This window comes from Bos mutus, chromosome 6, assembly GCF_027580195.1.
Source record: "Bos mutus isolate GX-2022 chromosome 6, NWIPB_WYAK_1.1, whole genome shotgun sequence".
Lineage (NCBI taxonomy): Eukaryota > Metazoa > Chordata > Mammalia > Artiodactyla > Bovidae > Bos > Bos mutus.
Window position 1 is genome coordinate 57,152,710 of NC_091622.1, and position 27,333 is coordinate 57,180,042.

At 40.3% G+C, this 27,333-nt stretch overlaps 1 protein-coding gene across 1 annotated transcript in view; it reads left to right on the forward strand.

Moving 5' to 3' along the window:
* The window catches only part of PGM2 (phosphoglucomutase 2), a 41,519-nt gene extending 22,439 nt beyond the window's left edge, over nucleotides 1-19,080 (forward strand). Inside the window, exons 9-14 of the mRNA XM_005899275.3 lie at nucleotides 1,050-1,230; nucleotides 1,321-1,414; nucleotides 4,034-4,163; nucleotides 4,878-5,067; nucleotides 8,736-8,869; nucleotides 13,609-19,080. Of these exons, the coding sequence (XP_005899337.1) occupies nucleotides 1,050-1,230; nucleotides 1,321-1,414; nucleotides 4,034-4,163; nucleotides 4,878-5,067; nucleotides 8,736-8,869; nucleotides 13,609-13,711 (832 nt within the window). The 3' untranslated portion in view covers nucleotides 13,712-19,080. The remainder of the gene's footprint in view (nucleotides 1-1,049; nucleotides 1,231-1,320; nucleotides 1,415-4,033; nucleotides 4,164-4,877; nucleotides 5,068-8,735; nucleotides 8,870-13,608) is intronic.
* The last annotated feature ends 8,253 nt before the right edge of the window (nucleotides 19,081-27,333 follow it).

The window sequence follows — 27,333 nt, forward strand, 5'->3', positions numbered from 1 at the left end:
ACTGATGTTGAAGCTGAAACTCCAATACTTTGGCCACCTGATGTGAAGAGCTGACTCATTTGAAAAGACCCTGATGCTGGGAAAGATTGAGGACAGGAGGACAAGGGGACAACAGAGGATGAGATGGTTGAATGGCATCACTGACTCAATGGACATGGGTTTGGGTGAACTCCGGGAGTTGGTGATGGACAGGGAGGCTTGGTGTGCTGTGTTTCATGGGGTCGCCAAGAGTCAGACATAACTGGGTGACTAAACTGACTGACTGAACTGAGACCAGAGAGCATGCCTGTGGGGTGCTGCAATGCTTGAGATAAGTGTGACTGTAGAGTTTGTACAGAGCAGTGATGGATTAGGAGGAAAGTTGAAAAGTACACAGCCTCCATGTAGTTTTGCAGGTCAAACAGCATGTGTAATGTTTGGGGGACAGTTTAGTGCTGCCAAAGGGTTAGGACTTTCAGTTATGACAAAACAGGTTCAATTCTGTGTCAGTGTTTAGAAATTTAAGCTGAGGTGCTACATGATCACATGTGAGGTATGCTTGTAACCACCTTGACTTCACAAAGGGACCGTTGCAGGCCTGTTCTCTGGTGTCCAGACTGTGAGTACTGTGCTGAATCTTAAGGAATGGTAAGCTGTCTCTCAGAATCTGCAGTGCTGGGCAAAAAATTGAAATATATAAGCTATTATACTTGGGGAGCATCTTGCCAGCATGTATCTGTTATGTTTAAAACCAAAGCCTTTGCTGAAGACTGAGATAAAAGCATTTCTGTGTCATCATTGACATACTTAAAAATTTTCAATGATAGGATGTTTGTCTAGGCAAACTGGCTGAGACACGGTAGCTGCTCAGATGTTTGTGCAGTGGTAGCCACACTTCTGTTATGTGAACAAGAATAATGAGAACAACAACAACAAGAAAGAAGAGTGAGAACAGTCCTGCAGAGGCCCCTTGGAGCCTTGTTTGGCTTAATTGTTCTGTCCATATTTGTTGCTTACAATTAAGCACTCTCTTAAGATTATTGTCATGCATAGGTGGTTTTTTCTTTCAGTGGCAAATGGAAAGTGTTTTCAGGCAATGAGTTGGGGGCCCTCCTGGGCTGGTGGCTCTTTACTTCTTGGAAAGAAAAGAACCAAGATCACAGCGCCCTCCAAAACTTATACATGTTGTCCAGCACCGTCTCTTCCAAAATCCTGCGAGCTATCGCCTTGAAGGAGGGCTTTCACTTCGAGGTATAGTGTTTGGGAGAGTTGCCCCTTTCCCTTTCTTTTGCTCTGGAGAAAGTCTAAGGCATTTCTTTCTCTCTTGGATTATCCTTTTAGGAAACATTAACTGGCTTTAAGTGGATGGGAAATCGAGCCAAACAGCTGATAGACCAGGGGAAAAATGTCCTATTTGCATTTGAAGAAGCTATTGGTAAGAGTTGAGCACCATAATCACGTGATCAGTTAATTTATAGAATGCAAATAAACGGGCAAAGATTTGGATTTGGGTTCAAAGAATAACAATGAAACAGAAGCATGCAGTTTGCTTTTCTTCTGTGACCCTCTGCAAATGCTGAACTGTCAAATCCCAGAGTTTGTGTCACAGATTTTTTTTTTAGCTGAAAAGAATATCTCACAAATAATCAAGCCATTCGTGTAAGCAAGTGAATCCTCTCCCCTGATGACTGTGAATAGTTGTGTTTTGTACTTGGCTGTAGTAGCTTAAGAAAATCCAGGGGAGCTGTGGTATTTCCTTACTGTGGTATTGGTATCAGGGCACATATAGTTCATTGCCCGTCAGAGAGTGCCCTGCAGAGATATGTCCAGAAGAAAGGAGAAGCCACAGTTGTAGGACTTCCATCAGAGTGAGTATCACCTGAAAGAACCAGCCAGGATGATGGGAAAACACTTGTCTTAAATAATCACTATAAATGAGCGAAAAAGAGAGCCAGCAATAGAAACGTGAAATGCAAATGTTTGTGCTGGGGATATTTTAGCTGTTTATTTAGTAAAAGTTACTATGTGTGTGCTAAGTTGCTTCAGTCGTGTCCAACTCTTTGCAACCATATGGACCATAGCCCACCAGGCTCCTCTGTCCATGGGATCCTCTAGGCAAGAATACTAGAGTGGGTTGTCATGCCCTCCTCCAGGGGATCTTCCTGACCCAGGGATTGAACCTTCATCTCTTATGTCTCCTGCATTAGCAGGTGATTTTTTTTTTACCACTAGTGCTACCTGGGAAGCCCAAAAATTTGTTCATCAAATATTTTTTGCTTATCAATTACATATGGACCCTGAAGGAAATGGATGAACTGATGTTAGCCTACAGTAGTTTATATAGGTGAGGTTAGTAACCACACAAAAGAGTAGAGGCTCACTGTCAAGGTGAATCAGGTACTGGCAAAAACTATGGGAATTCAGAGAAGACAGAATAAGCATCGACTCGAGCAATTAGAAACAATTTTGTGTGAGCTGAAGGGCTAGACCTGGAAAATGAGGACATTTTGTCTAGAAGGGAGACTCTCCTTACAGTTTATTCAACAAATACTTCCTCTTTTTGTTCCTTTTTTTTTTTTTAATTAAAGCATAGTTGAGGGCTTCCCTGCTTATTTAACTTATATTCAGAGTACATCATGAGAAATGCTGGGCTGGATGAAGCACAAGCTGGAATCAAGATTGCAGGGAGAACTATCAATAACCTCAGATAAGCACATGCCACCACACTTATAACAGAAAGCAAAGAAGAACTAAAGAGCCTCTTGATGAAAGTGAAAGAGGAGAGTGAAAAAGTTGGCTTAAAGTTCAACATTCAGAAAACTAAGATCATGGCATCCGGTCCCATCATTTCATGGCAAATAGATGGGGAAACAGTGGCTGACTTTATTTTTGGGGGCTCCAAAACCACTGCAGATGGTGACTGCAGTCATGAAATTAAAAGGTACTTACTCCTTGGAAGAAAAGTTGTGACCAACCTAGACAGCATGTTAAAAAGCAGAGACATTACTTTGCCAACAAAGGTCCATCTAGTCAAAGCTGTGGTTTTTCCAGTAGTCATGTATGGATGTGAGAGTTGGACTATGAAGAAATCTGAGTGCTGAAGAATTGATGCTTTTGAACTGTGGTGTTGGAGAAGACTCTTGAGAGTCCCTTGGACTGCAAGGAGATCCAACCAGTCCATCCTAGAGGAAATCAGTCTTGAATATTCATTAGAAGGATTGATGCTGAAGCTGAAACTCCAATAGTTAGGCCACCTGATGCGAAGAACTGACTCATTTGAAAAGACCCTGATGCTGGGAAGATTGAAGGCAGGAGAATGGGATGACAGAGGATGAGATGGTTGGATGGCATCACCAACTCAATGGACATGAGTTTGAGTAAGCTCCTGGAGTTGGTGATGGACAGGGAAGCCTGGCGTACTGCAGTCCATGGAGTCACAAAGAGTTGGACACGACTGAGCGACTGAACTGAACTGACCTGAGGGCTTCCCAGGTGGCACTAGTGGTAAAGAACCTGCCTGCCAGTGCAGGAGACCTAAGAGATGAGGGCTCGATCCCTGGGCTGATCTATTCTGGAGGGCATGGAGGGCATGGATCCCTGGAGGGCATGGCAACCCATTCTAGTATTCTTTCCTGGAGAATCCCATGGACAGATAAGCCTTGCAGAATACAGTCCATGTGGTTGCGAAGAGTTGGACACAACTGAGCATCTGAGCACATCCATATTAGTTTCAGGTTTACAACATAGTGATTCAATACTTTTATAGACTATACTTCATTTATAGTTATTATAAAATATTGGCTAGACTCCTTGTGTTGTACAATGCATCCTTATATATCATTTATTTTATACATAGTAGTTTGTACTCAACAAATACTTCGTGAAGACCCGCTAGGCACTGGGCTAGATTCTTAAATACAATGGTGGTGAATGAGAATCATTTACATCCTTGACAATCTCTCATGCAATAGGCAGGATGCATATAGATGTGTGTATCCTAAGTGTGTAAAAGGACCCAATCCTCAGGATATGTGTATGACTCGTGTTTCTGCAGGATATATGTGCTGCCCTTTCGTGCTGGACAAAGATGGAGTCAGCGCTGCCGTCATAACTGCAGAGTTGGCCAGCTTTCTAGCAACCAAGAATTTGTCTTTGTCTCAGCAGCTAAAAGCCATCTATGTTGAGTAAGTTTCTATTGACTATTTAATTGAAGTAATTTTTTTTTATCAGTTCAGGTATACAACACAGTGATTCAGTGTATGTCTATATTGTGAAATGATCACAGTGGATACAATTAACATGCATCCCCACACAGGAATATTTTTTAATGTTTTACTCTCTTCTTGTGCACCCGATACTCATATTCTTTCTGATGCTCTTGCTTTAGTTATGAATTCTATTTTGTATGAAAACTAAATAAGAGATCACCTTTTCCTTTTGCTACTTAAGCAGTTAATAGTAATTACCATTCGTGATGACGTTAATCCTTAATAAATGAGAACGTTAGTTGCAGAAATGGCTAAGGGAAGAATGTGATTTTTTAAATGTCCAGTGTTGAAAAAGACTAAATGTGTTCATTAAACATCTATTTAGTCTTTGTAGCAATTACTTATTTCTGCCTTTCTAGTGCAAAAGCAACCAGACACAAGGTAATGGGCATGACGTGGCTGTATTCCAATGATAAAACTTTTACTTACAAACAGAGACTGAGGGCCACACAGCAGGGCAGTGATTCCTGGTGTAGATTGTTGGACCTCTTTATTTAATGCTGAATTACTCCTTTGAAATTAGTCGTGGTTGTTTGTTTTAGAATATACTGTTTGATAGATACATGTTCAGTGTACACTGTGCCCAATTATTTGTCCCTCATTTGCATGTAACCATGTTTGTATTGATAGGTATGGCTACCATATCACCAGAGCTTCGTATTTTATCTGCCATGATCAAGAAACTATTAAACAATTATTTGAAAACCTTAGAAACTATGATGGGAAGAGTAATTATCCAAAAACTTGTGGCAGATTTGAGATTTCTCACATTAGGGATCTTACAACTGGCTATGATGATAACGAACCTGATAAAAAAGCTGTAAGTAATGTTTTTTATCAGTTAAAGTCTTCTCGATTTACTTTTTCACTGTGCTTTGAATAGTTCAACCTATTTAATCATATAATTAATTGAAGCTGATTTTAGGCATTATTATAAATAAGCTATTAAAATATAGAGATAATTTTAAAACATGAGCTAAAACTACAGGGATTCTCACTAGTCATCTCAGCCCATGCCATCTTTTAACACAGCAGGAAATCAATACAGTCGGCTCTGGGTATCTTAGGGTTTCACATCATAAACCCTGAGGGTCAACTTACTACACTAGTGTATATAATGGACTCAAGCATCTGTGGATTTTGGTATCTGCAGGGGCTCCTGGCACCCTCCATGGGTGCCGAGGGATGACTACACTCAGAAGTGTAAGACCTGCCTGTGGTTAGAAGCTAATTGGTGATGGTCTGGGTAGAATCTGGGTCTTCTGATTGCACATCTGGCTTTTCCTCTCTTTCAGCAGCTGAACTTGAAAAAACACCAGAATCACCTAGTGGCCAGGTTAAAACACTGAGCGCTGCAGCCCACCCCTTGTCTGCCTTTCTAATAAGTGCCCTGCTGATGCTGATGTTACTCGTCCAGCCTTGAGAACTACTGTTAGCTTCCTCCTTAGTTTTACCCTATTCTCTGACTATATGGGAGTTGTTGGGGCTTCCCTGGTGGCTCAAATGGTAAAGAATCCACCTGCAGAGTAGGATACCCAGGCTCAATCCCTGGGTCGGGAAGATCCCCTGGAGAAAGGAATGGCTACTCACTCCAGTATACTTGCTTGGAGAATTCCATGGACAGAGGAATGTGGCAGGCTATAGTTCATGTGGTTGCACAGAGTTGCACATGACTGAGCAACTAACACTAATTCATTCATTCATATGGGAGTTGTTAGCTATAGCACATGAGTTCAAATTCTTCCTGCCATGTGGATCCCCAACTGGAGTCAAAAGAAGGCACAAATATGGCAGAAGATAGTATTGCTAACTATGGCAAGTGGGTAGGGGAAGAAGAGTAAGAATATCCCTATGAGATGCTGGACATTTGCTTTAATATTCTCCTTTTTATATTTTTTAATTTACATCTGCACACAATATGTTTTTAAAAGGCAAATAGTATTAAAGGGTTATGAAGAAACTTGGCAGTTCTACCTCCTACCATTTCATTGCCATGTGTCAAGAAAACCACCTTCCCTCTCAGTTGTTTCTCTGGTATTTACCACCAGATTTCTAAATAACATGCTCATGTGGTGATGCTTTGACTTATCAGTGTTAGGCTTTATTAATTTTCTATGATGGAGATTGGAGGAGGAAATGGCAACCCCACTCCAGTATTCTTGCCCGGAAAATCGCATGGACAGAAGAGCCTGGCAAGCTATACTCCATAGGGTCGCAAAGAGTCAGACACTACTAAAGCGACCTAACGTAACAACATGATGGAAATAGGGATTTGGTTCTTAGAGTTGCGACATTCACAACTCTTCTCCCCTGTGCCTGCAGTACATTTGTTTGTACCACAGGTTTTGGCAACATCAGATTCCAAGCTTGTATTATGAGGACTAGTAGCTATTGTTTTCTGCTTAGCTGAGTAGTGTACTTTGCTTAGGTTCCCCTTACATTGTATAAAGAATTATTTTTTCTGTAATTAATAGCTGCTTTGTTCTTTCATCTGCATGGATTTCTATGTATTCCTCACCAGTCCTTCCCACATCCTTCAAACAGCTTTCAGTAGGGTTTTCTACCTAGTCCAGTGATTCCATGCTTCTGTTGGCTCCATCTTGTTTCCAATGGCCTCCCTCCTGGCCCCTTTCTCTGGGGAGGGCCCACTGCTCTCTGGCTTGAATGCCCAGCTGTCATCCTGGGGATGCTCTTCACTACTCTCTGGGGTTATATCCCTTGCTCCTGGACCCCTTTTTATAATTAGCTTCCTAAATCACATTTTCTAGTATCTTCCTAAGAAGAAGTGAATAGAGGTAAATTTTTAGAGGTGTTTAGGTCTGAAAATGTCTTGCTGTACCCGCACACTTTGTTGACTCACAGATTTGAAAGCATTGCTCCATGTTTGTTAAGCTCTGAAGCATCCATCATTCATTTATTCAGGAAATAGCTGGGACCTGCTGTGTGCTGCATCCAGGGATAAGGATGCTATACTCATTCAGTCCTTTCTATGCAATTGTTTTTTCCTCTGTGGAAAGTATTAGGAACATTCCACTAAACCTTGGGTTCAGAATTTCAGTGATAAGCTTTTAGTATGGGCCTCCTTTCTTTCATTTTTCTGGACACTTGGTTGGTCTTTGTTGGCCTATGGAGTCATTTTTTTCCGTCCTGAGAAACTCTTGAATTTTTTCAAAGAAGGGGGCTGGATGGTTGTTTTCCAAATAACCTTTTCCCTCAAATTTTCTGTTCTCCCCTTCTTGACAAGTTCTTCTTGACAAGTTCTTAGATGCTGACCCTCCTGGAGTGATGTTCTACTTTCAAAGTTTCTGTCTTCCCGTTGTCCATCTGTGTCTTCCTTTCCTACTTTTGGGGAGATTACCTCAACATTAAATGTCTGCTTCTTTGAACATTTCAGCTCTTTTTCCTCTATTAAAAGTAATATCTTGTTTCATGTATATCATATCTCTATTAAGGATATTAATTACAGCTTTTTTTTAATGTAGATCTTTCTTCCTATAAATTGTCTTTATTTCCTTCAAGGTCTTCTGGGTACGCCTCGCTGTCACCCTAGTCTCCTGCCTAAGTGTAATAAGCTGGGATGCTGAGTCCCTGGAAGTGGAGGAGAGGTCCATGGGACCTGGGAGGAGGGGTGCTAGTGTTCAGTGTGGGGACTCTGAATTACTTTCAGTTTTCTCCATGCCCTGCCTTCCATGATGCCCAGTGTCCCCAACTTCTAAGCTCTTCTGTTTCAGTTATACCAGAGATTTAAGGCGTCTCCTGATGAGGTGGTTTGTTGACCACATGGGCAGAAGTTGAGGATCTGGGAGGATCGAATAGCTCCTTTCAGATGCTGCCTTTGTCTGCCTTTGCCTCACGCCTGCCCTTTGCAGTACCTGGTGCCCTGGTTAGTGAGCTCTGCCAGGGTTCTGCAGAGCATCCTGACTCAGTTCTCGTCTGCCTCTTATAGGCGCCCCCTGCTCATTGTCCTGTGTTCCAGCAGGCTCCTTCCGCCCCTTCATCTGGTTTCTGACTGCCATGATTGTTTGGCAGACCCCTCAACAGCTGCTGCTGCTTTGCCCTTGCATGCTTTTTTATTTTAATACTTTGGTCACTTTAGTAGAGTTTGAAGAGCAGTCAGCCATGATACATATACCAGAAGCTTTTGAAAGTAAAATAAGCCTGTTTCATTGTTTTGTGGGGTTTTGTAACGCATTATTAATCAGTTTAAAACAATTTCTTGTGAAAGGGTGTGTTTCGATTTTAGAAAAACTTTTAGTAGCTTTAATAAAACTACAGAGGTAAAAAGTAGTATACAAAGTTACTTTATTTTCACAAATTGCCTTATTATTATTTATTTCATTTATACCGAGTACATTTTCTAACTTCCTCAAATGTGTTCTTTTTTTTGCATTTACTTTCTTGCTTATTTGAGGAAAAATATTAGTTAGGTAAAAAACAACTTACGTTGCTACTTACTAATAAATTTATAACATGAAAATTAATTCCTAGATTCTCCCGACTAGTAAAAGCAGCCAAATGATCACCTTTAGCTTTGCTAATGGAGGCGTGGCCACCATGCGGACCAGTGGGACAGAGCCCAAAATCAAGTACTATTTGGAACTGTGCGCCCCACCTGGAAATAGGTATGGATGGCAGCAGCTGTAGTTTTTATTCCTTAAACTTCCTAAATTCTCTGCAGACACTAAGTAAAATAGCTCATCTGTCCAGTATGTAGTTTAAGTAAGAATGTTGTTTCAGAACCTGCAGCAGTATTGTGATTTTAACAGCTGTTTGAAGTGTTGAGAAACAGGAGTGCTTACTTCCTACTTATTTCCTTCTAAAATTTCCCTGTATGGGAAACTTCCTAACTTCAGTAATATCAATAAAATTTCCTTATTCTAGTACTTTTTATTTGAGGCTGACACCAGTGACTTTTTCTCCATGTCCCTGGTACAAATGAATTAAAATCCATTAATGAATTAGTGGATTAAATTAATGAAATTAATGAAATCCATCCAATCAATTACAAATCTATTCAACAAATATCTTTGAGCATCCATCGTGTGTAAGTCATGCTGGGTTTGGGGGAAGATAAAGAGTCACAGCAGAAAGTGTCCTCACCGCCAAAGAGCTGACAGTCTAGTAGCTTCAAGGTCATGTTTTGTGACTTTGTAAAAGTTTGGACTATAAAGAAAGCTGAGTGCCAAAGAATTGATGCCTTTGAACTGTGGTGTTGGAAAAGACTCTTGGGAGTCCCTTGGACTGCAAGGAGATCAAACCAGTCAATCCTAAAGGAAATCAGTCCTGAATATTCATTGGAAGGACTGATGCTGAAGCTGAAACTTCAATACTTTGGCCACCTGCTGCGAAGAACTGACTAAGTGAAAAAGATCCTGATGCTGGGAAAAATTGAAGGCAGGAGGAGAAGGGGTTGACAGAGGATGAGGTGGTTGGATGGCATCACTGACTCGACAGACATGAGTTTGAGTAAGCTCTGGGAACTGGTGATGGACAGGGAAGCCTGGCGTGCTGCAGTCCATGGGGTCGCAAAGATTGGACACGACTGAGCGACTGAACTGAAAGGGTTTGAGTCACTCAGTTTCCAACACCTGTAACATTTGGAACTGTATCAGCCATGGTACATGTAGCTAGCACATGTAAATGTAATAGTACACATTTAACAGTCGCTTAGCTTTCACTTCTCTATTCAGAATACAGTTCAAAATCAGGAAATTTTTTTTTAAAGTGAGTTAAGTCAGTGCTATCCAACAGAAGTAAAATATGAGCCACATATGCAATTTGAAATTTCAGTTCAGTTCCTCATTTGCACCAGCCATATTGCAAGTGCACCATAGCCACGTGTTACTAGTGGCTGCTGTAGTGGACAGCATAAGTCTGTCTAGGTGGTAATGGCACATACACCCCAGAGCATTGATTAGAGGGTTTTTCTGGCTTGTGAACCAAATTTTCATTATGTGGAAATAAGAGCAAAGGAAATTTTCTGAGCATCCTAAATTAGCCAGCCAATAACAGATTAAATGTAGCAGGTTAGAGGGGCTGGGGAAGATGTGTTGCAGTTAGACTTTCCTTAATCAGGGAGAAGTGAGTGCCAGCAGCAAAGCAAGAAATAGTAAAACAAAACTATAAACCTTGAGTACAAGAACTCAGAATATTCACCTGTCGGGGAGTTTATCATAAAGGAAATAGCAAGCTACATCCAAATGAGCCCTGAATCTTCTGAATAATTCTCATTCTCATTCTTACTTAGTGTTTTCATATTTCTGTGACTCACTGTTTTGAAAACAAATGAACATTAAGTCCAATTTAAAGATCTATATTCAGGGAATTTCCCTGGCGATCCTGTAGTTAAAACTGCACTTCTGCTGCAGGAGGTTCAAGTTTGATCCCTGGTTGGGTAGCTAAGATCCCACATGCCATGCAGCATGGACAAAAAATTTAAAAAACAAAAAGATCTATTTTCTCTATATATTTATCTTTTCCTTTTCATTATCCTGTGAAAATATATGTAATGTTTTTTTAAAAAAAACTTTCTTTTATAAATAACAATACAACTTACTATTCAAGGGTCTATAGTATTTACATTTTTCACATGGCTTATTGAGTGGACTTAAATTCAAATATTAGTTTCTAAATTGCTGAAGATACTTGGAAACTTTGCCGTTTTATTATCGTCATTGAGAAATGTCTAATTATAAGTCTGTTTTATCTATTATCAACCCTCCAGTTGTTTGCACATAAATGAGTATTTTCCACATGCTTAAAATCTTGATTTCGATAAAGAGATCTAGTTCCCTAGATTTTTGTTTATACTTTAATTGTGACCTTTTTGTTCCCAGAGTAAAATTAAAAAGATAAACAGGGGATCTGAGTTCTTGGTGAGTGACCAGCAGGCCCACTACGAGGCTCCCCATCTCTTCTATCCTGGGAAGGTCTTACACACAAGGCTTCAGCCAAGCTCCCAATAGTTTGAAGACAGACAGGATCAGAAAACTGGGACGTTAGTCCATAGATATGATGTCTGGACTCAAGCAAGGCATCAACATACCTATCACAACAGCCATAAACCCATGGCTAAGGTTTCCTTATTTTCTGATAATGCTAAATATTATTAATATATTTTATATCATGAATTCTATTCATTTGTAGAATTCCACAACCCACTAACTCTTTAGAATTGAAAATCTTTTTTAAAATATAAGTACTACTTTTAAAATTTTTTGTTGGGGTTGATGTCTTTGGTTTTTTTTATTATTATTATTGGTTTTTTTGCGGGGGCGGGGGTGGTTGGCCATGCCGCATGACTTGTGAGATCTTAGTTCCATGACCAGGGTTTGAATCTGCACCCTCGCCAGTCAAAGCACGGAGTCCTAAACCACTGGACCACCAGGGAATTCCCTTGACGTCTCTAGTTTTGTCCAACTTTTTATTTTGAAAAATTTCAAACCTATAGAAATGTAGAAATAGTGTAGTGAATAAGCACATACTCCTCATATAGACTAGGGGTTGGCAAACTTTCTGTAAAGAGCCAAATAGTAACTATTTTAGGGTTTACACACAATCCTTGTTACAAGCATGCAGCTCTACTGTTGTGGATGGAAAGCACCCACAGACATAAAAGAGTGGTCGTGGCTATTTCCCAATAAAACTACTCAAACAGGCCGAAAGCCATAGTTTGCCTCCCCAACCTAGTCTCGGCAGTCGCTAGTGTTTGGCAATATTTGCTCTCATATTTTTCTCAGCCATTTGAAAATACGTTGCAGACTTTAATACTCATCTCCTAAGAACAAAGAACCTCTCATACTGTCTCAAAAATTAGGTAATAATTGTGTCAAGCAGGATTCTAACAGATAAACAAAACCAGCAGGAGATACATAGTAAATTAAATTCATTGATGAGTTTTAGTTTAATGGATATTGTTTAAAAAAAAAAAAAAAAACGCACAGTAATTATTAGCCAGTGTGCCTTCCTGAGAACTGTTATTTTCCTCAAAGCACATTTTTGGAGAAGGAAAAAAAGACTTGTATAATTCATATAGATTTATGAAGCATAATTACTTTATATGTTACCAATGGGGATAAAAATAATTATAATGATAGCTACATTTATTGAGGTTTTTGGGCCAGGTTGTGCTAATTGCTTTATATAATTTATCTCAATCTATACAACAACTCTCTTGAGAGGATAGTCTTTATTTCAGTTTTACAAGAGAGGAATCTGGGCCTTTGAAAGGTCAAGTCACTCGCCCAAGGGCACAGAGCTAGTAAGTAATAGAGCCAGAATTACTGTCTGTAATAAAATGGATTGTTTTAGTTTTACTGGTTAACTGTTACAATGCAAGGATGATCTTAACTAATTACACAGATTGCCCATTTTGTTAAAGATGGTCAGGTATAAAGTATTAAAAGTTTGAATTGAGGGATTTAAATTTCTTTTATTGAACTTCTTGGTTTTAAATATAGTAACTCACATCAGCTAGTAGCCTGATACATAAGTCTGACACATAAATTAGACACAATGTCTAATTATAAGTCTGTTTTATCTATTAAACAATCCTCCAATTGTTTGCACATAAATGAGTATTTTTCACGTGCTTAAAGTCTTGATTTTGTTAAAGAGATCTAGTTCCCTAGATTTCCTCACTAACTTTAGTTGTGACTTTTTTGTTCCCAAAGTAAAATTAAAAAGATTCGGAGTCTGAGTTCCTGGTGAGTGACCAGGAGGCCCACCAGGAGGCTCGCCATCTCTTCCATCCTGGGAAGGCTTTATAACTGAGGCTTCAGCCAAGCTCCCAATAGTTTGAAGACAGACAGGATCAGGAACAGTCATGTCCTGCAAGACCAAGGACTTGTGGGAAATATCTATAACAGTTCAATGGGATTTAATGACAACTGGAGTCATGAAAGTTTTCTCTGCACTTTAGGTATGGACCCTGCAGGACTTTTAGGGACGCTAGGCTACAGATTGTGTGTTTTGAAAATTCTTATGGGACTTCCCTGGTGGCCCAGTGGTAAGACTCTGCACTTCCAGTGCAGGGGGCAGGGGTTCAATCCTTGGTCAGGGAACTAAGATCCAACATGCCTCACATGGCCAAAAAAAAAAAAAAATTCTTATGAGAAGTGCAAAGGTGTGGTTTTGTTTATAGTAGAGACCTTGGGGAAGCCTTTGGGGAAAATAATGAATATTGTCTCATGGACTTTTTATCCATGCCACAGATGTGTTCCCATGCTTAAGTAACTGGAGTTCTGTCTGATTTAACTCTTCACTTAAGAGTAAATATCAGTGTTGCTTGATATTGGGAGTGTTTAAAACATGCTCCAGAATAATCCACTGACCTGGAATTTTTTTCCCCCTTATTTTGCAGTGATCCCGAGCAGCTGAAGAAAGAACTAGATGAACTAGTTAGTGCTGTTGAAGAGCATTTTTTCCAGCCACAAAAGTATAACCTCCAGCCAAAAGGAGAGTAAACCATCCCAGCCTCGGGCATAATTACATTTACCTACAACTAAGCTGATTCCTAGAATGTTGACGTTCACTCTTGCCATCTCCTGTTTGACCACTTCCAATTTGCCTTGATTCATGGACCTGACATTCCAGGTTCCTATGCAATACTGCTCTTTACAGCATCAGACCTTGCTTCTATCACCAGTCACATCCACAACTGGGTATTATTTTTGCTTTGGCTCCATCCCTTCATTCTTTCTGGAGTTATTTTCTCCACTGATCTCCAGTAGCAGATCCAGAGTGAACATCGACATTCTAGGAATCAGCGAGCTAAAATGGACTGGAATGGGTGAATTTAACTTAGATGACAATTACATCTACTACTGCGGTCAGGAATCCCTTAGAAGAAATGGAGTTGCCATCGTGGCCAACAATAGAGTCTGAAATGCAGTACTTGAATGCGGTCTCAAAAATGACAGAATGATCTCTGTTCGTTTCCAAGGCAAACCATTCAATATCACAGTAATCCAAGTCTATGCCCCAACCAGTAACTCTGAAGAAGCTGAAGTTGAATGGTTCTATGAAGACCTACAAGACCTTTTAGAACTAACACCCAAAAAAGATGTCCTTTTCATTATAGGGGACTGGAATGCAAAAGTAAGAAGTCAAGAAACACCTGGAGTAACAGGCAAATTTGGCCTTGGAATACGGAATGAAGCAGGGCAAAGGCTAATAGAGTTTTGCCAAGAAAATACACTGGTCATAGCAAACACCCTCTTCCAACAACACAAGAGAGGACTCTACACATGGACATTACCAGATGGTCAACACCGAAATCAGACTGATTATATTCTTTGCAGCCAAAGATGAAGAAGCTCTATACAGTCAACAAAAACAAGACCAGGAGCTGACTGTGGCTCAGATCATGAACTCCTTATTGCCAAATTCAGACTTAAATTGAAGAAAGTAGGGAAAAACCACTAGACCACTCAGGTATGACCTAAATCAAATCCCTTATGATTATACAGCGGAAGTGAGAAATAGATTTAAGGGACTAGATCTAATAGATAGAGTGCCTGATGAACTATGATCGGAGGTTCGTGACATTGTACAGGAGACAGGGATCAAGACCATCCCCATGGACGAGAAATGCAAAAAAGCAAAATGGCTGTCTGAGGAGGCGTAACACATAGCTGTGAAAAGAAGAGAAGCAAAAAGCAAAGGAGAAAAGGAAAGATATAAGCATCTGAATGCAGAGTTCCAAAGAATAGCAAGAAGAGATAAGAAAGCGTTCTTCAGTGATCAGTGCAAAGAAATAGAGGAAAACAACAGAATGGGAAAGACTAGAGATCTCTTCAAGAAAATTAGAGATACCAAGGGAACATTTCATGCGAAGATGGCCTCAATAAAGGACAGAAATGGTATGGACCTAACAGAAGCAGAAGATATTAAGAAGAGGTGGCAGGAATACACAGAAGAACTATACAAAAAAGATCTTCACAACCCAGATAATCACGATGGTGTGATCACTCAGCTAGAGGCAGACATCCTGGAATGTGAAGTCAAGTGGGCTTTAGACAACATCACTACGAACAAAGCTAGTGGAGGTGATGGAATTCCAGTTGAGCTATTTCAAATCCTGAAAGATGATGCTGTGAAAGTGCTTCACCCAATATCCCAGCATATTTGGAAAACTCAGCAGTGGCCACAGGACTGGAAAAGGTCAGTTTTCATTCCAATCCCAAAGAAAGGCAATGCCAAAGAATGCTCAAACTACCGCACAATTGTACTCATCTCACACGTTGGTAAAGTAATGCTCAAAATTCTCCAAGCCAGGCTTCAGCAATACGTGAACTGTGAACTTTCAGATGTTCAAGCTGGTTTTAGAAAAGGCAGAGGAACCAGAGAGTAAATTGCCAACATCTGCTGGATCACCAAAAAAGCAAGAGAGTTCCAGAAAAACATCTATTTCTGCTTTATTGACTATGCCAAAGCCTTCGACTGTGTGGATCACAATAAACTGTGGAAAATTCTGAAAGAGATAGGAATACCAGACCACCTGACCTGCCTCTTGAGAAACCTATATGCAGATCAGGAAGCAACAGTTAGAACTGCACATAGAACAACAGACTGGTTCCAAATAGGAAAAGGAGTACGTCAAGGCTGTACATTGTCACCCTGCTTATTTAACTTCTATGCAGAGTACATCATGAGAAACCCTGGGCCGGAAGAAGCACAAGCTGGAATCAAGATTGCAGGGAGAAATATCAATAACCTCAGATATGCAGATGACACCACCCTTATGGCAGAAAGTGAAGAGGAACTCAAAAGCCTCTTGATGAAAATGAAAGAGGAGAGTGAAAAGTTGGCTTAACACTCAACATTCAGAAAACTAAGATCATTGGCATCTGGTCCCATCACTTCATGGGAAATAGATGGGGAAACAGTGGAAACAGTGTCAGACTTTATTTTTCTGGGCTCCAAAATCACTGCAGAGGGTGACTGCAGTCATGAAATTAAAAGACGCTTACTCCTTGGAAGCAAAGTTATGACCAACCTAGATAGCATATTCAAAAGCAGAGACATTACTTTGCCAACAAAGGTCCGTCTAATCAAGGCTATGGTTTTTCCTGTGGCCATGTATGGATGTGAGAGTTGGACTGTGAAGAAAGCTGAGTGCCGAAGAATTGATGCTTTTGAACTGTGGTGTTGGAGAAGACTCTTGAGAGTCCCTTGGACTTCAAGGAGATCCAACCAGTCTATTCTGAAGGAAATCAGCCCTGGGATTTCTTTGGAAGGAATGATGCTAAAGCTGAAACTCCAGTACTTTGGCCACCTCATGCGAAGAGTTGACTCATTGGAAAAGACTCTGATGCTGGGAGGGATTGGGGGCAGGAGGAGAAGGGGACAACAGAGGATGAGATGGCTGGATGGCATCACTGACTCGATGGATGTGAGTCTGAGTAAACTCCGGGAGTTGGTGATGGACAGGGAGGCCTGGCGTGCTGCAGTTCATGGGGTCGCAAAGAGTCAGATACGACTGAGTGACTGAACTGAACTGACAACTAAGCTGAACTTGATTTCTTAAGCAATGTTTTTGAGGGCCAAATAATTTAAAGTATTGCTACAAGTATTTTATTGTGTAATAGACCTACATTCCTCCTTATTTTATGTTTGGATGTTAAGGGAAATAAAGAAAGATGGCCCAATCTAACAAACCAACATTCCTTTTAAAAGGCTGAGCCTGGACATTATCTAAATTTAAAAAATGAAGGTTTTAAAAATAATTAACCTTCAAAAAACATGTTGTGATTAATAAGCTTTCATTAGAATAAATACCAAATATGTTTGTCCTCTAAAATTCATTTTATATGTAAGTGAAACAGCCATAAAGCCTATACAATTACTAAATTCTGGGCTGTCATATCTAAGCTAGCCACTTTTATATATGCATATATTTGCGTTTCTGTCAATGAACAGAGCAAATGTTGTGTTTTAGGGAAAATACAAATCACAGGAACCTATAAAGTGGAGCAAAAGATACTTTAAAAAGGTGAAGTTTTTTGACCTAAAATTTATTTCTAATTATGTACTATTATACATTGTGTAGGTGGTAGGAAAAAACAGCTTAACCATCTTTGTGTGGTGTGTGTTCATTTCCTTTTTTAAAATCTTGAATCAAACAGTTGGTTATTTGACACTTGCAAAGTAGATTATTGTAATTTTTTTTTTTTTTTTTTTTTTGCTTTAGTACATTTAAATGTAATCTTGGTCCTAAAGTAGCAAGGATTTTTTTTTTTTTTTATTTTATTTTTTTTTAAACTTTACATAATTGTATTAGTTTTGCCAAATATCATAAAGTAGCAGGGATTATAAGCAATAACTTCGTGACTGACCTTGTTTTTATGTGATCACAATGTAAAACCAGACGTTTCCAGGTTCATTATTTGATCTGTGCCTCCTCATCACTGATGGCCTTATAACCTTCCAAAATGACTCCCAGCAAGTACCATGACCAAGGACCAAACTGTTCTTTATATACTTTATATATTTTGTATGATTCTTTTATTTTTAAAGCAAATGATTACCTATTATTTTTAAATGGTTATTAGCAGTTTCAGAACAACGAAAAACTACACTTCTGTTGTCAATCATGTTTCTAATGTGAAGGAAAGAATATCTGTATATCCTCATAATAACATAGTTTGTCCCCTACCAGCACTCTTAAACGTACAATATTCCATATATTCTATCAGCTGCTTCATTGTAGAAGCAATATTTATTTTTGTTTGATAATGTTTTCTAGTCTTAAACTGTACTCTGGAAAAAAGAAATTTTAGATCTGAGCACATAAATGGTACTCCATCCCAGAGTTTGTCTCTGGAAATGCGAAGGTAATTTAAGATCTAGTCCTGCTTAACAGAGCTCAGGGTCTAATTGGAGGGCTAATAAGCAACCATTGAGTACAGTATTTACACAGTATTTACAGTATTCTATGACTGAGTTATTTGCAAAGTACTCAGAGTTGAGAATTGTGAGAAAGGAGTTCATTCTGCCCAGAGGAGGCTTCACCTTCAGGAGCAAGTAGCAGCTGAAGATGGAGAAGGAAGTCTTCCAGGCAGAGCACAGCAAGAGCAGAAGTGTGGAGGTGCCAGGGTGTGTGTGGTTGGGGTAGGGTGGGGGGTGTTAAAACAGAACCCAGATGTAAATTTTAGTACCTGCCCCACTTCTCCCCATGAGCAGCAAGTGGGTGATTCAGTTGGACCTAGAGGAGATCCTCCTCTATTTCCAAGTATCTCTTGACTTTTTATTGTTATTATGGGATGCAGGGTAGCAATGTGTGGTGCATAAAACTTGCAACATCAGGCCCCTGCATTCTAGTCTTGGTCCACTGGGAACCAGCTCTGTGACCTTGGGCAGGTCACTTAGCCTCCCAAAGTCTCCATTTTGTTATTTTTTACGACTTTGTTATTTTTTTTTTTAGGGCAGTTCTAGGTTCAGAGAAAAAATTGAGAGGAAGATACAGAGATGTCTCATACCCACCTTGCCCTGAGGCATGCCAGCCTCCCCAATTCTCAACACCCGCCCTGCCCCCTGCCAGAGTGATACATTTGTTACCATCGGTGAACCTAAATTAATGCATCATTATCATCTGAAGTGTGGAAACAAGAAAAAGATCAGTGAAGGAGTGAGGAATAGTAGGCAGAGCACAGAGGATTTTAATGGCAGTAAAAAAATTTTTCTGTATTGATACTATCATAGTGAATACATGTCATTATACATACATTTGTCCTAATCCATAGAACGTACATAACCAAAAACGAATACTAATGTAAACCATGGACTTGGGGTGATAATTTTGTCATTTTTAAAATAAAGAGATTTTACTAAATGGTCTCTGAGGTCATTTCATGCTGCAGGTCTTTATATAAAAATCCATTAAGGGTACCATCAGCAATAAAAAATCATCAGCAGTTCTGTTTGGCAGAATGCTTAACTAGCAGTGGCAACCCACTCCAGTATTCTTGCCTGGAAAATCCCATGGACAGAGGATCCTGGTAGGCTGCAGTCCATGGGGTCGCTAAGAGTTGGGCACGACTGAGCGACTTCACTTTCACTTTTCACCTTCATGCATTGGAAAAGGAAATGGCAAACCCACTCCAGTGTTCTTGCCTGGAGAATCCCAGGGACAGAGGAGCCTAGTGGGCTGCCGTCTATGGGGTCGCACAGAGTCAGACACGGCTGAAGTGACAGCAGCAGCAGCAGCAGCAGCCCTCTTAAAAGACCTAACATCTGAGATGGAGGAAAACATTTTGTACCACAGAGACAGGCAGCCTTAGGTTCCTATCCCACCTAACCTTATAGCCTAGAGGGAGGGTAGGGGTGCTGAAATTGGGTATGAGAAAGGTAGAACTGGGTGACGTGCAGATGTCAGGAAACATCTGCATGCTCTGCAGGGGTGGAAGGCAGAAATGGCGGCTGAGCGCTGTGTAGCAGCCCCCTCTGCCTTCTAGCTGAGCCTGCTTGGGGAAGACAGTACAATTTGATGTAGGGATGGCTGTCCGTCTTCTCTTGGTGCCTGGAAAGAACAAATCCCAAGTGAAGAATGAAAGTCTGACTAGTAGGAGGAAATGCAGGCCAACTGTTTTGGATTTTTCTTCGTGGTGTTTCTGAAATCAAGAGACCTTTATTCTTCTCTCCCATAAGAAACATTGTCATTACCTCTCATTAATTTGTCCCATTGATTTAATTCTATCATCATGCTATTAAAGGAAAGTATTATTATTTCTTGACACTGAAAACATGGTTTTAAAAAGAAATAGTTAAGTAATGAAGCAAATGCATGTGTGCTACTTTAAAGAGATTTTGAGAGGATGGCATCTAAATCGTATTTATAATTTCTACTTCCTCAGAACTATTTGTGCATTCATTATATGTTCACTGATTGAGTCATGCTTGAATTTTGCTATGAGCCAGGCACTTTTCTGGATAGTGATAATAAGCTTGCATTTGGGACCTCAAGTAGTCTAGCCGAGGAAATCCATATGGACACATGATTGCTGCATTGCAATAGTCATGGGATTGAATTATGGGCAGGCAGTTCTGTGATATCCCCTTTCGGCCTTGTCTTTCTCAAGAACATCAAATTCAAACCCCTAACATTTTTGTTCAAAATAATTTGACTCTGGGAGGCTGTTTGCATGCCATTTCCCTGCATCATCCCTCTGTCCTGTTCTTGCTACCAACACACTTTGTGTTGAGTAACTCAACTATTGAAAGCAAGATGTCACACTCTAGGCAGATGGGAAGCAAGAATTAAAATAACGCTCCTTCTAGACACTTCCCCATGTAAGCTGCTGCTGCTGCTGCTGCTGCTGCTGGTAAGTCGCTTCAGTCTTGTCTGACTCTGTGCAACCCCATGGACTGCAGCCTACCAGGCTCCTCCACCCATGGGATTTTCCAGGCAAGAGTACTAGAGTGGGTTGCCATTGCCTTCTCCGCCCCATGTAAGCACAGGGCAGTAACTACTCAGATTCACTGGAGGAGAAAGATAGCTGTCTGGAGAGATGAGGCCCTCCAACATGAGCACATGGTGACCAGGGTGGAGAGCAGTGTTGGGGAATCTAGTTCTTCTTGGCCTGGCTTACTTGTGTAGGTCCGTGAAATTAAAATTTTCGAAACACTAGCCACTTCCCATTTGTGTCCAATGAAAGCCACTTTTGGTGTTTGCTGCAAACCTGGTCCATAACGGACTCAGGCACCCAGAGTCAAGATTTGGCTCCAAAAAAAAAAAAAAAAGATTTGGCTCCAGGTCAAATAATCATTTGAAACCATTTCAAAGCAGCGTTGTGCAACTTCCAAAGGAAAGTTACGGTTGCAGTTTACAGAGATGACGAGACCTGATTGTGTCCTTCAAATACATTGTTCTGAACTATTTCACCTTGGCTATTTTACTTAAATCTCTAGGTGGCAAGAATGAAATGTAGCTCCATAGCTGATAAGTGTTCCTAAAACAAAAGTAAACTTTAGGTGAAGGCTTGAGCTAACTTGAGATAACTTCTTTGCTGGTCCAGCAGGCTTCCTTATTTTTTCCTTCTGAATCCCAAGTCGGTTCATTCCCTGAGGTGGAATCATCCATTCTCTGCCCTCTGAAAGCGCCTTTATGCTCAAAACTGTAATTGTCCTAAGTGCAGGACTACAGACTTTTCTCCCAAGTTCCAATCCTATATTACCGCCTGCCTCCTTGGGCTCTCCTACTCAGATGCCCTCAAATTAGATCAGTGTAGCCAACTCCGAATCTGTTTTTCCTCTTCAGTTAGTTCCTCAGATCCCCAGATTCAGTTAGTTCCTCCAGTCTAATCTGTACAACAGCCACCTCAAAATACCTGCCTGGAGTCTTTGGTGATTTTAACATGTGACTTGCCCCCTTTCCTTTTCAAACTTACGGAAAATTTCAAATGTGTACCAAGAATCATACAATGAGCCTCCCAATGCCCATCACCCAGCTGTAGCAAATCATGGCCAATCCCATTACATTGAAATCTCCCTCTTGCCCTATCTCTCTACAGGACAATTCTGAAGTAGATCCCTTACCTATCTTTGTATCTGTAATTATTTCAGCTGGAATCAAGATTGCCAGGAGAAATATCAATAATCTCAGATATGCAGATGACACCACCCTTATGGCAGAAAGTGAAGAGGAACTCAAAAGCCTCTTGATGAAAGTGAAAGTGGAGAGTGAAAAAGTTGGCTTAAAGCTCAATATTCAGAAAACGAAGATCATGGCATCTGGTCCCATCACTTCATGGGAAATAGATGGGGAAACAGTGGAAACAGTGTCAGACTTTATTTTTGGGGGCTCTAAAATCACTGCAGATGGTGACTGCAGCCATGAAATTAAAAGACGCTTACTCCTTGGAAGCAAAGTTATGACCAACCTAGATAGCATATTGAAAAGCAGAGACATTACTTTGCCAACAAAGGTTCGTCTAGTCAAGGCTATGGTTTTTCCAGTGGTCATGTATGGATGTGAGAGTTGGACTGTGAAGAAGGCTGAGGGCTGAAGAATTGATGCTTTTGAACTGTGGTGTTGGAGAAGACTCTTGAGAGTCCCTTGGACTGCAAGGAGATCCAACCAGTCCATTCTGAAGGAGATCAGCCCTGGGATTTCTTTGGAAGGAATGATGCTAAAGCTGAAACTCCAGTACTTTGGCCACCTCATGCGAAGTGTTGACTCATTGGAAAAGACTCTGATGCTGGGAGGGATTGGGGGCAGGAGGAGAAGGGGACGCCAGAGGATGAGATGGCTGGATGGCATCACTGACTCAATGGACGTGAGTCTGAGTGAACTCCAGGAGTTGGTGATGGACAGGGAGGCCTGGCGTGCTTCGATTCATGGGGTTACAAAGAGTCGGACATGACTGAGCGATTGATCTGATCTGATCTGATCTGATATATCTATAAAAGATAAGGACATACTGACTCACACACACACACACATACCACCATAGTACTTTTGTTAACACTTTAAAATGTTTACAACTTAACATCATCAATTATGTAGTCAATGTGCAAACCAGTCATTTGTCTCAAATGTGCTATTTAGTCTTTACTTGAAAAAAAAAGTTTGTTATTCACTCAGTTGTGTCTGACTCCTTGCAACCCCATGGACTATAGCAGCCCACCAGTCTCCTCTGTCCATGAGATTCTCCAGCCAAGAATACTGGAGAGGGTAGCCATTCCCTTCTCCAGGGGATCTTCCTGACCCAGGGGTTGAACCCATATCTCCAGCACCTCCTGCATTGCAGGCAGATTCTTTACCATCTGAGCCACCAGGAAAGCCTCTCTTTGTTGGAATCAGGGTTCAAATAGTATCCACTTACTGCATTTGGTTAATAGGTCTCTTAAAATATCTTTTAATATGTAAATTCTTCGTCCTTTTTTTTTTTCTTTTTAAATCTATTCCAAACTGAATGATTTGTCCCATAGGGTTTCCCACATTGTGAATTTCTCTAACTGCCTCCTCATTGTGTGTTTAACATGTTTCTTTGTGCCCTACAGGTCATGTAAGGTGGTATGGAAGACGGAGAAGCTTGATCTGATTCAGATTTGATTTTTGTGGAACTTGGGGACAAGGGTAACTGAGGTGAATGTACAGCTTGTGCTGCCTGCTGTGCTGTAAGCAACACAGTCCTTTGCCTCTGACTCACCAGCCTCACATGTCTTCTGCTTGTATCCATGAATCAGTGACAGGCTAACTCATTAGCTTGCAAACAGATAAATTCTCAGACTCTTCACAGTTCATAACAATAAGAAGAGGGAAGTTATACTACCAAATATTAGGATTTATTATAAAGATACAGTAATAAATTTGGCAGAGAGATGAACAGACAAACCAATGGAAGGAAATAGCAAATAATCACATGTATGTAGAAGAAATTGGTGTATGACCAACATGGCACGATAAATCTATCTGTAAGGGAAAACTATTGAGTTAAAAACTCTGGAACAAATAACTATCCAGATGGAAAAACTAAAATTAGATCCCTACCTCAAACCATATCCAAAGCCATATGGAAAATTAACTTGTAGTTGGATTCAAGATCTAATGTGAACACTTAAAAATTCTGAGAAGAAATTCACAACATTGTAAATCAACTATACTTCAATTAAATAAATATTTTTTAAAACTACCTGTTGCAGGCTAAAAAAAATTTTAGAAGAAATTAATTGTAGGAGATTGTCTCTATGATATCATGGTAGAGAAGGATTTCTTAAAGGAGGAATTAAAAACCCAAACCATAAAGCAAAAGAGTCAACCACATTTGTATAATAAAAGCCATTATAAATAGAACTAAAAGACAACCCACAGTTTGGGAGAAGATATTTGTAACTCTTCTAACAAAATTGGTGATGAGTTTTTATGTTACTTTTATTAACTTTGAATCCCACACAACTTGTGAGCATAAATCCATTTTATACACTCATGTGATACAGATTTTGAATTTTGATCAAGAACCCACTCTCCTCACCTGTGATCCCCAGCCCGTCTCCCATCTCCACCCAGTGTCTCAAGCAAACTACATGTTTCTCTGATTCTGGATCAGAGAGTACAGTTTTTTTCTGGTTTCCTTTTCACAGAGGCACAGTCCTTTACAGATGTCTTGGGCACTGGGATTAAGATAGGATACCATGAATAAGAACAAGAAACTAGAAAAAAGGACCCAATAAAACTATTAGAGGAGAAAAAATAAAAAAACAAAACAACTGGGTCAGTTCCAACTCCCTGCCTCCTACCAGTCCAGGGCCACATTTCCAAGCACCCGTCGGTGGTGTGTGTGCGTGTGTGTGTGTGTGTGATATGTTATACCCCAGCCCTCGAGACCCACACCTGGTCTCATACCTCCCTCAGGCCATAGGTCCCCAGTGGTTGCTTTCTGGTTTTCTCAGTTTATAAAGGACAATTTTTTTAACATGTAGGAAATATATTTTATTTAGAATTCAACTATACATTTAAACACATTTTGTTCCATTTTATCTAGCACTAATGTCTATTTGAGTTCTGAGCCTCCTGAACACTTGCTCACTCCACATGCTGGCCCAGACCTGGCTGGGCTTTCCTGAGCACCCCACTACCACCCAGCAAAACCTCATTAAGGGGGAAGAGGGCCCAATGGAATTTTGAAAGACTTTTAAGTTGTAAAATTTTAACTTGAAAATGTTACCGGCTTTAAAGACACTTTCCAGTCCTTGCTGGAAAAACTTTGACCATTTGAAAGGGAAAAATGTTTCCGACTTTTTCTTTATAGCAATCATTACACTGCTTCTGAAGCAGCATAAATGCTGAATTCCTGGAGTCTGAATTTCCAAAAAGATTAGGGTTACTTGAAATAGCCTATTAGGTTAGTATCCTGTTCTCCCTACAGAGAGATGAAAGAGGAAAGAAAACTGATAAGTCCAGACAGGAAGATAAAGCAGAGAAATTGGAACACTGAAATATAACAATATGGCCGCTCTGCTACACACCAGATTCTAAGTACTTAACTTTTGAGCTATGTGCTGCTCAGTCGCATCTGACTCTTTGCGACCCCATGGACTATAACCTGCCAGGCTCTTCTGTCCGTGGAATTTTCCAGGCAAGAATACTGGAACAGGTTGCCATTTCCTACTCCAGAGGATCTTCCCAACCCAGGGATCACACCCTTGTGTTTCCCACACTGCACCAACTGGAAAGCCCTTTACTAACTCGAATTCTGTTGACAACATTGTAAGGTAAGTACAGTTATTTTTATTCTCACCTCATAGGTGGAAACACTGAGAACCAAAATAAGTCAGTTAAGTAATTTGTCTAAGTTTACAAAGCTAGGCAGTGATCCATGGCTGCCTGAGGCTGATCACTGTGACAAGAATGGGTTCTTTCTTCAGAAGAACATTCAAACCTAAAGAAACTTCTGTGGTTATGGAATGTTAAAGGGTAATTTAACACATATTTGTGGAGTCTTGTCACTGGTTATAGGAAGAAATGAATTGTGAAACAGTAGGCATTGAGGTCCACGTGTGATCTTGTAGCATGCCAAGTACAAATGAATTTTTGAAGCCCAGGATGACACTAAAAAAATACAATTCGAAAGAATCTCTCTGGATACTAAGAATAGTTGTAGATGTTATCTTAACACACAGTGCATTAATCTTGGAGAACTTGCGGAATATGGAAAATTGCCAGGAAATATAAATTTGGAAAATACATTACCCCCTGCATTAGTTAGGTTTGCTTCATATGAAACCACCTCAAAAATGAGTGACTTAAGGCAACAGCCATTGAATTAGCCTGTCTGGCCTCTTTCTTCAGTCTCTCCCTGCCCTTGCATTTGGGAGACATTTTGGGAACCAACATTGCTGAATCAATGCCCTTCAGTTTCCCTTGTCTTCTCATCTCTATTAAAATTGTGTTCTCAAAGACGAGGGCCTTCTAACTTCCCCATTTCCCCACATTCTCTTTGACTTCCCAAGAGCTCTTAACCTGAGATCAAAGTTTCTCCAGTGATTCTGTGCGTAGAATGCAGAGAATCAGTGAACTTGGACAGAAAACAAGAAACATTTTTAAAATTACTTCCAGAAGCTCTGACCAAGATTTAGGTTTTCTTCTAATTATAAATGAAGGCAATAGTGTCATCAGTGCCACAACAGTGTCATCAGGCCCTGCGACTTTGTCATCAATAGAAATCACCTATGTTTTACATTTCAGCTGCCACAGGTATCTCAGACTATCATTCATACTCATCACTACAAAATCGTGATAGTTATTAGACGGTATTCAACCTGTGGTCAGATTTTGTTATTCAGTATGCTAATAATGAAGCACATATAAACCCCTTACCCGATATATGGTTTGCAAATGTTTCCCCATTCCTTAGGGGGAATTTTCGTTGTGTAGATTGTTTCCTTTGAGGGAATTTTTAGTTTGACATAGTAATTCTTACACTTTTAAATGATTGGGAAAAAATGTTTTAAGAATAATAGTTCCTGATATGTAAAAATTCATGAAATTCCAATGGCAGTGCCCTTACTCGCTAGAATACAACTATATTCATTTGCTTACATGTTGTTATGGCTACTTTTGCACTACAATGACAAAGATGAAAGTTGGGACAGAGAAAGAATAACCTGCAAAGGCTAAATTATTTACTAAATGGGCTCTCAAGAAAGTTGTTGACCATTAATTAGAAGAGCATAAGGGTCCCGATGCTGAGAGGGATTGGGGGCAGGAGGAGAAGGGGACGACAGAGGATGAGATGGCTGGATGGCATCACGGACTCCATGGACATGAGTTTGAGTGAACTCCGGGAGTTGGTGATGGACAGGGAGGCCTGGCGTGCTGCGATTCATGGGGTTGCAAAGAGTCGGACACGACTGAGCAACTGAACTGATCTGAACTGAAGGGTCTTGAAGACCGGGATGACATCTCATATTTGCTTATATCACTTCAGTGCCTAGTCCAAGTCCAGAGAAAGAATCACTAATGAACAAATCTCTCTGCTGGTTGATTCTTCTAAGCCTTTTGTGGTACATACCTGCCATCTTGGCATCTTGGTAAATTCTAATTCCCTCTTAGTTTTTTCTCTAAGCTTCAATTTTAAGGACTCAA